Below are 13584 nucleotides of genomic sequence, written 5' to 3' on the forward strand. Positions count from 1 at the left end.
CTGCAGAGGGGGATGTAGGGGTCATAGTGGACCACAAGCTAAATATGATTCAACAGTGTGATGCTGTTGCAAAAAAAGCAAACAAGATTCTGGGATGCATTAACAGGAGGGTAGTGAACAAGACACAAGAAGTCATTCTTTAGCTCTGCTCTGCGCTAATTAGGCTTCAGTTGGAGTACTGTGTCCAGTTCTGGGCAACAGATTTCAAGAATGATGTGGAGAAATTGGAGAAGGTCCAGAGAAGAGCAACAAGAATAATTAAAGGTCGACAGACCATGAGCTATGAGAGAAGATTGAAAGAACTGGGCTTGTTTAACTTAGGAAAGAGAAGACTTAGAGGGGACATGATAGCAGTTTTCAAGCACCTTATAGAGGGTTACAAGGAGGAGGGAGAAAAATTATTCTTCTTGGTGTTTGAGGATCAGACAAGGAGCAATAGGCTTAAACTGCAGGAAGGGAGGTTTAGATTAGACATTAGGAAAAACTTCCTAGTTGTCAGGGTGGTTAAACACTGGAATAAATTACCTAGGGAGTTTGGGGAATCTCCATCACTGGAGATTTTTAAGAGCAGGTTAGATAGATACCTGTCGGGGATGGTCTTACACAGTGCTTTGTCCTGCCGAGAGGGCAGGGAGCTGGACTTGATGACCTCTCGAAGTCCTTTCAGTTCTAGTGTTCTGTAATTCTAACTGGTACAAATCATTATGTTTGTATTGCTCTTAAAATAGGGGTGACAAAAGTATAGTTTAAAATTATTAAGGGTTATCTCATGTTCACGTGTATTGCAGCTCATGAAATATTGATCTTGTAACTGAAATTGAAAAAGTGGCTCTTCTTGCTATTTCAGTTGCAGATCCCCAGCGTAGTCCAGTACAAGGGGTCAGTCTCTGATGCTTTCCAGATTTGTAGTGGAGTTAAGCAAGGCTGTGTACTTGCCCCACCTCTGTTTTGGGATGTTCTCTCTACTGAAAAAAGCTTGTGATTCCTCAACTGAGGGTATTTACTGGCACACAAGATTTGATGGAAAGCTGTTTAACCTTGCAAGAGTCAAATCTAAAACTAGACTAAGGAAACCTTTATACAACTCCTCCTCTTTGTTGATGACACAGCAGTGACAGCCCAGCTGGACACTTATCTTTAAAGCTCAACATATATTTGCCAAAACTTTGAACTTACTATAAGCCTAAAAAAAGACTAACATACGAGGCCAAGGCGTTGAAGAAGCAGCCTCCACCAAGATAAACATCTATGAACATGTAATGGTGAACGAGTTTACATACCTGACATATGCTATCACAGTCAACCTGTCACTTGCAACACATTGGAAAAGTTACCACAATGATGACTAGAACAAGCAAGAAGATACAGCAAAACTACACGCTGACAGAATGCACAAAGATCTCTGTGTATTGTGCATGCATTGTCAGCACAATTTTGTACCAAAATGAGCATGGACTTTGTGCTCTTATCAGGAAAAAGAGACTCAACAGCTTTCATATGTGTTGCCTTGGTCAGATCTTTGGAATCACCGACTCTGAAGTGCACAAACAGGTCAGCATACCCAGCATGTGAACTTTCTTCAAACTGAGACACCTCCATTGGCTTGGGCATATGTGCCAAATGAAAATGATGGGAACATCCAAAAGGATATCCTCTACAGTGAACTGGCATCTGGAAAAAGACCCAAAGGATGCCCAAAATTTCCGTTTCAAGGATGTGTTCAAGTGAGACCTAAAATAAATGAACATGGATTTGTATAAATGGGAAGGTCGCACTCAAGACTACAGTTTTTGAAAAGAAGAGCTTAATAAAGGTTTCCAGAGTTACAAGAAGCAGTCAAGCTTAGCAGAGGAGATGAGATCTTGCAGAAGACAAAATCCCAAAGGGTGGGAACAGCACCTTCTAAGTGTGACAGATGTGGTAGAGATTGCCTTTCTCAAGTGGATCTCCTCAGCCATGTTTGCAGCTGCCATAAAGTCAACTGAATAAATTCTTCACCTCTCAGTGGCATACCCCTGGTCTCTAGGATGCCTCTTACTATAGTAGAGGGGTAAAACATGCAAAAATATTAGAGACAATATTGTAACTCACAGTTGCTTGGATGTCTTTCCTTGGAAAGGAATTTATTTTTATAGTCTATGTTAAACATATACAAAAATATATGTCATGTAAATTTTCACTTCTTTACACACTGCAGCCAGTGTTTTAAATGTAAAATTTCAAAGCATTGGATCTTTGCCAAAACTTCAATAATTAAGCAATTCTGAACCAGGAGACCTGTTGTGTCCTCTTTCACGTATCTCCTTACTTTGCTCTTACTGCCTCAGCCAAAGGATATGTCAAGTTGATATTTTATGAACTGCCACTACTGTGAAGACTGTTTGCTTCTACTTGTGAAATGAGTGTTAACATTGGTATCGGGAAACCTCTTTCAGACATGTTAGCATGGGTGTGTACATGAACATTAATGAGGAGAGCAATGATGTGTGAATTTCAAGCAGGGAGAAGACTGTGATTATGGAATGTGAAATTATGTTGATTTTACAAAGTGTTGGTTAAATATAAACTATTATCTTTGTAAGTATTTGCAGCCAGAAGACATTACTGGCATAGGCCAGGTAGCTGTCAGTAAGTTAATATCCCTATAATACACATTTGTGTGTCATAAATCATGGAGTGATATATGGCCAAGCTGAGAGAGTAGTAAGTATTTGTGGAGCACATTTTCAAGCCTAAATGCTATTGAGAAAAATATTTGCATTTGGAAAACAAAAGCAGCTTTCCATAAGTGCAAATTATACAGTTTGGTTGATGATGGTAATTCCTGTTTACAAGGGATGATACATTCTTTTAAAAGACCCTGAAATACTTCATCATATTTCAGTGATAGCATTTTATAAAATTTAACACGTTAAATTCTAACCTTTGAGAGTAACCTATTTTTATTAGAACAGAATCAATGAATGGTTTGTGTGAGGGAATGGAAGGAAAGAAAAACATTTTTAGACTTAAGGACAAGAAAGTTGATGTGGTAACAGAAATGATCCAATATCTCAGTTAACAAAATGTTTAATTTGATAAATTGCTTTCAGTGGCAGAATCCTGTTTTTGAGATAAACTGTCTTGTTTTCCAGAGAGTAGCTCTAACAGTATCCTGTTCAGTCTGTTAAGAGCATTAAGCTATATTTGAGACTGAAGTTGCCAAGGTTTGGAGGTATATTTAAATATTATGATGAAATAGCGGAAAAGTAAAATAAATTGTGAGAGTCTTTCTTATTCCTAAAGCATTTTTCACAGGAAATTAGCATTATATTTTTAAAGAGGAAGTTATGGAACAACATGAAACTCAAATACCCTAAACCACCAGGACCAATGATGTTTAGAAGGTTGAAAGATTACTAAACTGGTGCCGATTATTTATGAAACAACGAAACCTAAAGATTATTCTGAGATGTACTGACCGCTGAGTGCCCTGCTTCTGGATGTAGGAAGTGGATTCTAATGACAGAGTAGCAGTATCAAATCCCCATAGAAGAAGGAAGAAGATTTTTACCTCTTTGACCTGTTAAAATATCTATAAAAATGTTAATGGTTTGATGAAGGTCATTTAATGAACATGGTTAGTGTTGACTTTCAAAAAGTTCTTGAAAAACTCTTGTTATGGATTAAAAACTGCTTTAAAGGCTTACTCAGACTGCTTTTTCTTAAACTTGGAGTGCCTTTGATTTTGTGATCAGTGTAACACAAAAATGTTTCCTGGGCTCTGTGATCTAGCAAAAGCACAGTGAAATGGACATTGTCAGAGGAAGGGAGGCCAAATGCAAAACCCAGCCAACAGGTAAAAATAGAAAACAGGTCATGCTCTTCAACTTTCCAAAGAGCAAAATTGGTAGGAGGAAAGTTGAATTTCCCCTATGTTTGGCCTGTGACTAATAGGTTTGCTCATTGAGCTTATGAGTACGATTTTGAGTTTCTTGTTTTATATAGCAAAGATTTATGACAAGAAGGTGAGCAGCAATCTTTCTGGGATCACTATATTTTTGTTAGCAAATCTGGAGAGGCTTTAAGAAATTCTGGTTGTATGTAAACATACTGGAGAGTCAAATGGAAGCAAATAAACATCATTTAAATACACATTGTCCAGTACTTTCAAATGCTAGTGCCTCTAAAACAAGACACCTAAGGAAGAGTCTTCTGGTTTTCAGAGGTGCTGAGCAGCTGCAGTTTTCACTGACTTCATTGGAAGTTGAGAATGGTCAGTACCTCTGAAAATCAGGCCACTTATTTAGGTGCCTGACTTTAGTTTGGAAATTCTGGCTGTTATTTACATTGGCAAAAAAAGGCATTTAATATGTAATTATTAGCTCTGAACTTTCAAGATTCTCTGAGGAAAAGACTTGAAGTCATTATAGGTAACTGGTGATGATGTTACTAGCCACAGCAGCAGCATAGGCTAGCTTGGCCACCCCCTGCATCTGAGGGAACCATGCCGCCTCGCAGTTTAGCCTGCTAGAATATTCTCCCAAAGGAAGAAGAAGCAAAAGGGGAATTAGTGGTTTTCAGTGGGCCCTGGTCTTCTGGCAGTTCAAGTCCATAAAAAGTCAGTGCTCTGGCCTGTAGTCAGCAGAGCTGCAGCAGTTATCCTGCTCAGTCTAAGGGCTCTGGCAGGGGTAAACACCAAGTATGGTTTTATGGGGCTCTGAAAGGGGTGAGTACCAAACATAGTAGGGATGCCTGAGAAGCATAGGTCTCCAACTTAAGGAGGTGGTGGGGTGACCTGGGCCCACCTAACACCCCTGCATCACAGCCCAGTGCTGCAACAATGGCAGAGTGATCAGCAGGAAATCCACCTGCAGCACTTTGACCATATTTCCAGCCAGATAGTGGTCTATCACCCTGGGCTGCTTCTTGCTGTCCCCTGCAGTAGCATCTCCATCAAGGGGTCGTCCTCAGTCTCACTGGGATACTCTGCAGTAGCATATCAAATGGCAGGAGTGGCAGGGCTGTCTGGAAGCTCAAGCTGTTCCTCAGGGAAGCAGCAGATTTCCTTTCCTTCCACTCCAACAGCACGGAAGGAATATTTTTCTCCTTCAGCAGCTTCCTTTCAACTTAGCTACTGGGCTGGTCTTTTTATTTTTTCTTTTCCTGTTCTGCCCCTCTTTTGCTGGCAAGTGAGGCATGGCCCTCCTGGTTCCACCTACCAGGTAGCTTGTATCAGAAAGGTAGCCGAGTTAGTCTGTATCTTCAAAAAACAACAAGAAGACCTGTGGCATCTTATAAACTAACAGATATTTTGGAGCATAAGCTTTGTGGTGGTATCTCTGTGTCTGTCTCTGAGGCAGGCTACACCCACTCACTACAGGTAGTTAAAACAATTGTGTCAATATACCTCAGTTCAGATATGTTAATAAAAGGAATGCCATTAAATAGTATAATGAAATAGTATATGCTGTTGTTGCTCTCAAAAGTTAAAGCAAGCAGCTGTTCTAGGGCAGCCTGTCTGAGCTGGAAGTTACACAGTGAAGGCAAGCTATTTGATAAGCTTGGAAATACTCTGGCCAGAAAGAAGAGAAATGTCTCTCCACCTAAGGCTACGTTTACACTACCCTGGTCTAGTATGAATGTGCAAAATCGATCTTTTAGGTCACTGTTGACTCCTGTACTCCTCATGAGACACAAGGAATAAGAGAGGTCAATGGGAGAAACTCTCCCATTGACCTTCCCCAGTAGGGAAGGCCAAGTTAGTTGAGCGCAGGTATATCCATTTTAGATATGTAATTGTCATAGCTATAATTGTGTATGTGTGATCAACTTAACTTTGCCTACTGTAGATATAGCCTAAGAGAGGGAACAGCTGAAAGCCCAGAGTGGGTACCCTTGCTGAACCACTGGGGGGGAAAATGCAGCTGCAGTTGCCCTGAACTTGTTTTGTGATGTTTCCTTCTGTATTCAAGGAACTTGACTTAGACCATTAAGTTGTTTTGAACAGACCACTGAGTAGACATCAGATTTTTTGTTTACTCATATATTTATAATGATATTCAACACTTGTACTACTGCTGTGATATGTCATGCTAATGCCATTTGGAATCAAAATGTTTTCTTACATCTTGCATTGCTTGTTCAATATAAACAATTATATAACTTTCATCATATGTCATGTGTCAGACTCAAGAACTTCTATTTAATACAGTTACTATGTCTTTCTTTATGAGACTACCAATTTTCTGATAGTGCTTTTGTTTTGGTAAACAAAGGTTTTAGGGTTGCCAACTCTTCTGGACCAAACTCCATTCTGGCAAAGTCTGTTTGGTGGAGTTGGTAACCCTATTTATAAATAGAACTATATTGTATGAAGTAAGTAGGAAAAAACAATTGGCGTTTAGTGAACACTGTTTCTGACTTCAGTGTGGAAGTAAAAGTTCTACTAGTTTCTTTGTATTTTCTTGCTGGATGGGGGGAATTAAACATTGGAGGATTTCAATTTCAAAACAGCTGAGTAAATATTGTTGTTTTGTACAACACTTCATCCTGCTACATATGCAACTTCCTATGATATATTTGTGGATGTCTGTAATTGTAGAATTCTTTAATATTTTTCTTAAGCTTGCAAGGAGATACTGTTTCCTTAATAGGTTGTATACTTTGTTACTGTTTAAAGACTTTTAAGTTTAGGGCCATTGAAGAATGAGGCCATATTTTTAGCATTTGTGTTCATGTCTAGTCCTTACTCATATCCTAAAAACATGTTTAAAACAATGTTAAACTGGGTATTTTGTTACGTAGCATTAAAATGGGAGAGATGATTCCTAACTTTATCATTGAGGGGGTGTAAAGAGAATGTGTGTTGTTCTCTCGCAGTCAGGCCACACTTGTTATAGTAGAGCCATTTATAATTCTTTCTTGACCTGTAATTTTTGTCTACAACCGTGAGGTTTTCTTTAAAAAAACAGCCACATCCCGTTTATATAGGGCAATTCAACACATGAAAAGATTGCTCTATGGTACTAATTCTCTCATAGATTCCTTTTATAATGAATCATCCATTTGAGTTGGACAACTATACATCTCCACAATGAAAAGAACAAAATAAAGACTGATTTTTATTAAAATGTTAGACTTGATTGATCTTAATCGTCTACCTTTCTTGTTATGCAATAATAACCTTTTCCTGTCTGTGAATCCACTGGAATTTAAAATATAACCACAATCTCACCACAGTTCCTCAAAATTGAACAAATTCTTTCTGACATACTGGAAAGAAATCGTTTGCCAATAATTGGAGACAGAAAATGTTAACATTCCTAGAATCAGATTTACATTAAAATGAATTAAAACAAAAAATACCCCAAAATTTAAAACTGATAAGGTCTACTTGTTAATACTTATTTTCTTTTGGTATTGACTTTCTATAATTACTAAATTAAGCCATGAACAAATTATGAAACTGTTTTCATACAGTGTTTGCTGTTTTCATTCTTATCGTAAGTCCTTCACACACTTAAGCATTTGAGTAACTATATACATGTAAATAGTCCAGCTGAACTCACTAGTATCATTCATGTAACTGATTCTTGGTGGGAATCCTACCTTTTCAATACAATGCAGGAACAATTGGGGATTTTGGAGGTTCTGTAATCAGATACTCCCATTTTCTGCTAATGTTCTGTGATGAAACACAGATTCAAGCAACCTAGTCTAGTTTACAATTACTTATGTTCTCAGTCCTGCTGCTAGTAGAGTTCTCAGTATATCATTGCTCAGCATCTTAGACAAGCCACAGGTGGAGAAGGCTGAGTATCTAAGCATCAGGTTTGAAACCTAGATGATCCTTAACCATTCTTCGAAGTAAGATGCAGGATGTTGAGTTTAATCCAGTTTGTAATTTACTTTTGTGGATAGTGATTGGATTCAGATGCAAAGAAAGTTGTTATTTAAAATGAGATCATGTCTACTTTGTATGGACTTTAGATTCCATAGTCCTCTTAGTCAGAGTGGAGGTTGGCTTTGGTATCTATGGGTAAAATTCTTCATCTGACTTACTGTTTGCAGAACATTATGAACTGGCTTTCTGCCTGGCTGCAGTCCTCTATCATGACTGGGTTTCATTAATGGTGAACTTTCAAATGCTTTAGATCGGGGTCAGCAACCTTTCCAAGGTGGAGTGCTGAAATTGACCTTTTGACCTCTATGTATGGTTTGAGTGTTGGTGATGCTTTTTAAAGTCACTAATAGCTCTACTTACAACAGCTTCATTAATACATAAATAAAGATATAAAGATGCAGAGCTCTACTGTTTGTGGTGGGTGGTAGCATTAGCTGGTCTTTCCTTAATCCATAGGCGGCATGGCTTTGAGCAAGGTGCCGGCTGCATGGGGGAGGAGGCCTGGTGGGGGTTGTGCTCCTGCCTCTCAAGCTGATGAAAATCGGTTTGCGTGCAACTCTTGGTGCCCGTGCCAGGGGTTGCTGACCCTTGCTTTAGATACTTTTGAGATGAAAGGTGACGAGTAATTAAAAATAAACATTATGGTGTGATGTAACACAAACAATCTTCAATGAACAAGTCTGTAGAAGATTTGCGCTGGAAAGGTGTTCTTGATCTTCAGAGTTTCTTTTTTTAAAAAAATATAAAGCGTGTGATGTTAAACACCCAAGATCAACAAAATCTCACGTTTGACCACAAAACTTCCAGTATTTGCATAATAACAGGATAGAGATGGGATAGTGTTAATGATGGGACAATTATACCTAAGTACTACTTAATAACTTAATCTTAACTATGAATTTTTGTGCTTTTGGGAGTTGAAGACAAAGTGTGTGGTATGAAAAACATATAAAGCATAACAGTTTGTATCCAGCAACCAAAGCAGAGAAGAGGACTACCAAACTGGAAAAGCTGTTTTATTCACAAATCGTAGAAAAGAAGGGCTGAAAGGAATCTTCAGAATTCGTCAAGTCTAACCCACTGTGCAAGTTAGACTCCATGGGAATTTACACAGAAGTTTAAAGTTTGTTAATGTCTTCTTTTTAAAACCAGTGTCCTTATTTTACTGCTCTGGCTTCTCCCTTTCCTTAGATTCATTTTTTTTATGATCACAGTTTCTCCCACATTTTTCCTTCCAATTTCAGATTCACAACCAATTCAGCACTGTTGTCGATTTTTAAATCATATTTCTGAGATTCACTGTATACATTTAGTCTAAGATTTTCCAATATTGAAAGCGAAATTAGATTTCTACAACAATATTTAGGAATCTAGGTAACTGAATTTATTTTCAAAAAGCTGAGCATCCTATAACTCTCAATAAAGTCATGGGGAGCAGTTAAGTGCTCAGGCATTTTCAAAAATACACATCTTATTTGGGTGTCTAAATATTAATTTGGAGCCTAACTAGATGCCTGCTTTTGAAAATGCTGGTCTAAAAACATACTTTCCACATTATTCAACATATTGCCCTTAGAAAGTCACTTACACAAGTAAGTGTGTTGTCAGATTTTTTTCATAGCATATGTTCAGATTATTTTTAAGAATAGATATTTTCTTGTTTGTGTTTTGTAGACTTGTTAGTAAATGCTTATAAGCTTGATTTTTTTTGTAAGAAGTAGTACTGTTGTTCAGTACTTTTGTTTGTTATATGTTGTATTTCTCTGCTCAATGGTAATCATCTAAAAATGACACACATCATTATTATAACAAGAGCCAAAGCAAACAGAGCATAATCTTAAAAGTTGCACTGATGCCATATTTAAATGTTTATATTAAGAGTTTAAATATATTTTACTTTCTTGTAGGAGAAATCTCAACTATTTTTCCAATGCTTATGCTGCTGCAGTCAGTGCTGTGGACCCAGATGCTGGAAATGGAGAACTGTGCATTAAGGTTCCTTCAGAGCTATGGAAACATGTTGATGGTAAAGTGTAGAGACCATATTGATACTTAAATTAAGGTACTGCAGATTTGAGAGTGAGGGCATTTTGTACTGAAAGACATTAGATTGAAGTGAACATAAATACTATATTAAATAAATAATATAGATTTAATTCAAATGATTTTCCCTCACCCAACCAAATCAAAACGAAAAACACCCACCAGCACCTTTTTGGAAAGACTAAAAAGCCCATATCCACAAAGAGACTTGGGAGTTGCATAATCAGCTTTATAACACCTGAACAACAATCAGAGCAACAATGCAGTCTTCAGAAGCTGAGTTAGCTTGTGCGTTGAATGGGAAGAGAGAGCTGCTTGAGAATGGGATTCATAAAATCTAGCATGCTAGGCCGGGTGCCTCATAAGCTAGCTAGTGAGTTATGATGTCTCCTCAGGGAATTAGGCAACTGAATATAAGTCATAGGGGAGATGCGCCTCTGCTTGCAATTCAGTATAGGAGACCCTCTACTGAAGTCAGATAGCTTAGGGGTTTTTGTTTTTTTCAGTATGACAGGTGGAGGAAAGGCAAAAGTTGCTCATAGTGAATATAAGAAGTTAGCAATTGTAGAAAAATTGAGAAGGGAAATAGGACATGAGAAGTCATCTATGACCATCAAAGATAAGGACAACAAAAGGGAGTTTTTAAAATATATTAGGAAAAAAAAGAATCCTGACACTGATATTGGTCCATTACCAGATGGAAAAGATAGGATTATCAATAATGTGGAAAAGGCAATACATATGTTTAATAAATATTTCTCTTCTCTATATGGGGAAACACGTGATCTAATCATATGGTGATGATAACACTCTTTTCATTCCACCAACATCTGGATAATGTTAAAAAGAAGCTACTACATAACAAGCAGTCTTTTAGCACTTTAAAGACTCACAAATTTATTAGGTCATGAGCTTTCATGGGTAAGACCCACTTCTTCAGATAATTGTAGCTACTAAAGTTAGACATACTTAAGTCATCAAGCCCAGATAACTTGTATCCAAGTGGCTTAAAGGTGCTGTAGCTCACTGGACTGTTAATGCTGATTTTTTGGTAAGTCTTGGAGCACTGGGGAAGTTCCAGAAGACTGAAAAAAATTAATCTGATAACAGTTTTTAAAAGGGTAAAGGATATGATCTCTCAGCCTGACATCCATCTCAGACATGATAATGGAGCAGCTGACTTAGGACTTGATAATAAAGAAGGGTAGTGTTATTAATGCAAGTCTGCATGTGTTTCTGTAAAGTAGATACTGCCAACCTGACTGTTTTTATGAAATTACAAGTTTGGTTAATAATACTGTTGATGTAATAGACTTCTGCAGAACTTGCTATTTCATGACATATTGATTTAAAAATTAGAATTATATCATATTAACAAGACATTAAATGGATTAAAAACTGGCTTCTTAATAGATCTCAGAATATGTTTGTGAATGGAGAATCATTGAGTGGGTATGTTTCCAGTAGGGTATTAAATAAATAAGTAAATAAAACCATTTGATATTTTTATCAATGACCTTGAAGAAAACATAAAGATGTCCCTGATAAATTTGCCAAAGACACAAAAAAAAATTGAAGGAGTGGTGGATAATGAAGAGGACAAGTCGTTGATCCAGAGTGGGAATAAATATTTAATAACAGGGTCTTCAGTCTGACAGAAAAAGGTCTAAAATGGTCCAGTAATTGGAAGTTGAAGCTAGACAAATTAAACTAGGAAATAAGGCATACATTGGTAAGATTAAAGGTACTTAATCGTTGGAACAATTTACCCATGTTTGTGGTAGATTTTCCATCAGTGAACATTTTAAAATCAAGATGGTATTTTTTTTCCTAAAAGATTTGCTCTGTTAATTATTTGGGGGAAATTCTATTGTCTGTTTTACAGAAGGTCAGATTAGATGGTTACAATGATCCTTTCTGGCCTCAGACACTTTGAATGTAGGTGCCTAAGCTGTTTTTTACTGGGAATGAATTAAGCCAGGAGTGTGCAAAGTGGGGTTGAGCCCTCCAGAAGTGGCACTACGTTTTGTAAGGGGGCAGGGTGCAACGTGATTAGCCTTTCCCCTTCCTCTGCAGCTTCCACTGCCTCCCTAGTCCTTTGCTTCCTCCCCAATGGCCTCTGCTGCTGCTGTTGCCAAGGAAGCATGGTGACCAATGGGAATGGTGCCCCTCCTGCTGCAGTGCCCACTGGTCCAATCAGAATGTGCAGAGGCCCTGAGCCAGGCGGCAGGGGCAGCCAGCAAGTTCCCGCTTTGGTGTGGGAGCCTCATTGGTTCCCATAGCCTGTGTCACATTGGAACTTGGGACCTCCCCCGCAACCCTAAGGTGCTGGTGTGCAGCGAATGTTGCTCTTTGCCTGTGGGGATGCAGAGCCGCTGCCAGCCTGGTGCCACCGCCGCATGTCAACATGGTGCAGCCTGTGGTCATCACCTCCCTTCTCTCCAGCAGCACCAAGTTCTGTGGTCATCAGCGCAGCAAGGGCAACACCTACAATGTGGAGGTGGCAGTGCAGGTGAGCCCCCGGGCCTTCCCTTCAAGACATTTCCCCCAAGCACCACTACCCCTTTGGTGCACCCCTTGAGTCCCCCACATACCCTCTGATGGTCCTCCCCAAGTACCTCTCTCCTTTTGGGGCACCCCCTGGAGCCTCCTAGCACCCCCTTCCCAAGCTTCCTATTCCCTTCCCAAGCACTCCCTCTGCATCCCTTCCTGTGATCCTCTCACAGGCTGGCAGGGCCCCGGCTAATTGCAGGGCTGAAAAATAGGGCCCGACGTAAAAAAGTTGGCTCAACTCTGAGTTAAGCATCTGCCTTACTTAGTGCAAAGTGAGAGGAAAGGGAGAAAAGGAGGGTGGTGATACCCACCTTTTTAACTTATAGTCCAGTGGTTAGAAACTCACTTGGTATGTGGAAGACACAGGTTGAATTCTCACCTCTGCCTGAAGTGAGACAGGATTTGAGCAAGGGTCACTCACTCACATGTCTCAGGAGAGTGCTCAGACTACTGAGCTATGGTAGCTTTTGTTAAAATAGTCCTTTGGATAAATAATCATTGGAGCAGGGGGACTAGTATCTAGGTCTCCAACCTGCTCTGAACACTAGGCATGAGAATCATATTCCTTCTTTTCTATTCCTTATCCAATACTCTGATTACTTAAGCAAAATGGAGCTGCTGCAAAAGCAATTGAGTGAGCAGTATTTACCTTTGGGATTAGGCACCTAAATACATTTGTGCATGTGGGCCTCACATCACTCACAAGATCTTCTTTTAAAAATTTAAAAAGTCCCAGACTTTTGGGATAATGTTTTAACTGTCAACGGCCGTGTTTACACGTGCCCCAAACTTCGAAATGGCCATGCAAATGGCCATTTCGAAGTTTACTAATGAAGCACTGAAATGCATATTCAGCGCTTCATTAGCATGCAGGCGGCAGCGGCGCTTCGAAATTGATGCGCCTTGCCGCCGCGCGGCGCGTCCAGACGGGGCTCCTTTTCGAAAGGGCCCCGCCTACTTCGAAGTCCCCTTATTCCCATGAGCTCAATTTCGAAGCACCGCTGCTGCCCGCATGCTAATGAAGCGCTGAATATGCATTTCAGCGCTTCATTAGTAAACTTCGAAATGGCCATTTGCATGGCCATTTCGAAGTTTGGGGCACG

The 13584-nt window shown here is 39.2% G+C and overlaps 1 protein-coding gene across 2 annotated transcripts in view; it reads left to right on the top strand.

The window, feature by feature from the left end:
• TAF2 (TATA-box binding protein associated factor 2) overlaps positions 1-13584 on the top strand; it is a 119500-nt gene that overhangs the window by 10262 nt on the left and 95654 nt on the right. Inside the window, exon 4 of one of the 2 annotated variants that reach the window (XM_074986732.1) lies at positions 9793-9911. In XM_074986732.1, coding sequence (XP_074842833.1) covers positions 9793-9911 — 119 coding nt within the window. Of the gene's footprint in view, positions 1-9792; positions 9948-13584 lie in introns of those variants that run through there. The other variant, XM_074986734.1, reaches the window with a different exon arrangement.

Source organism: Carettochelys insculpta, chromosome 2, assembly GCF_033958435.1.
Source record: "Carettochelys insculpta isolate YL-2023 chromosome 2, ASM3395843v1, whole genome shotgun sequence".
NCBI classification, from domain to species: Eukaryota; Metazoa; Chordata; order Testudines; family Carettochelyidae; genus Carettochelys; species Carettochelys insculpta.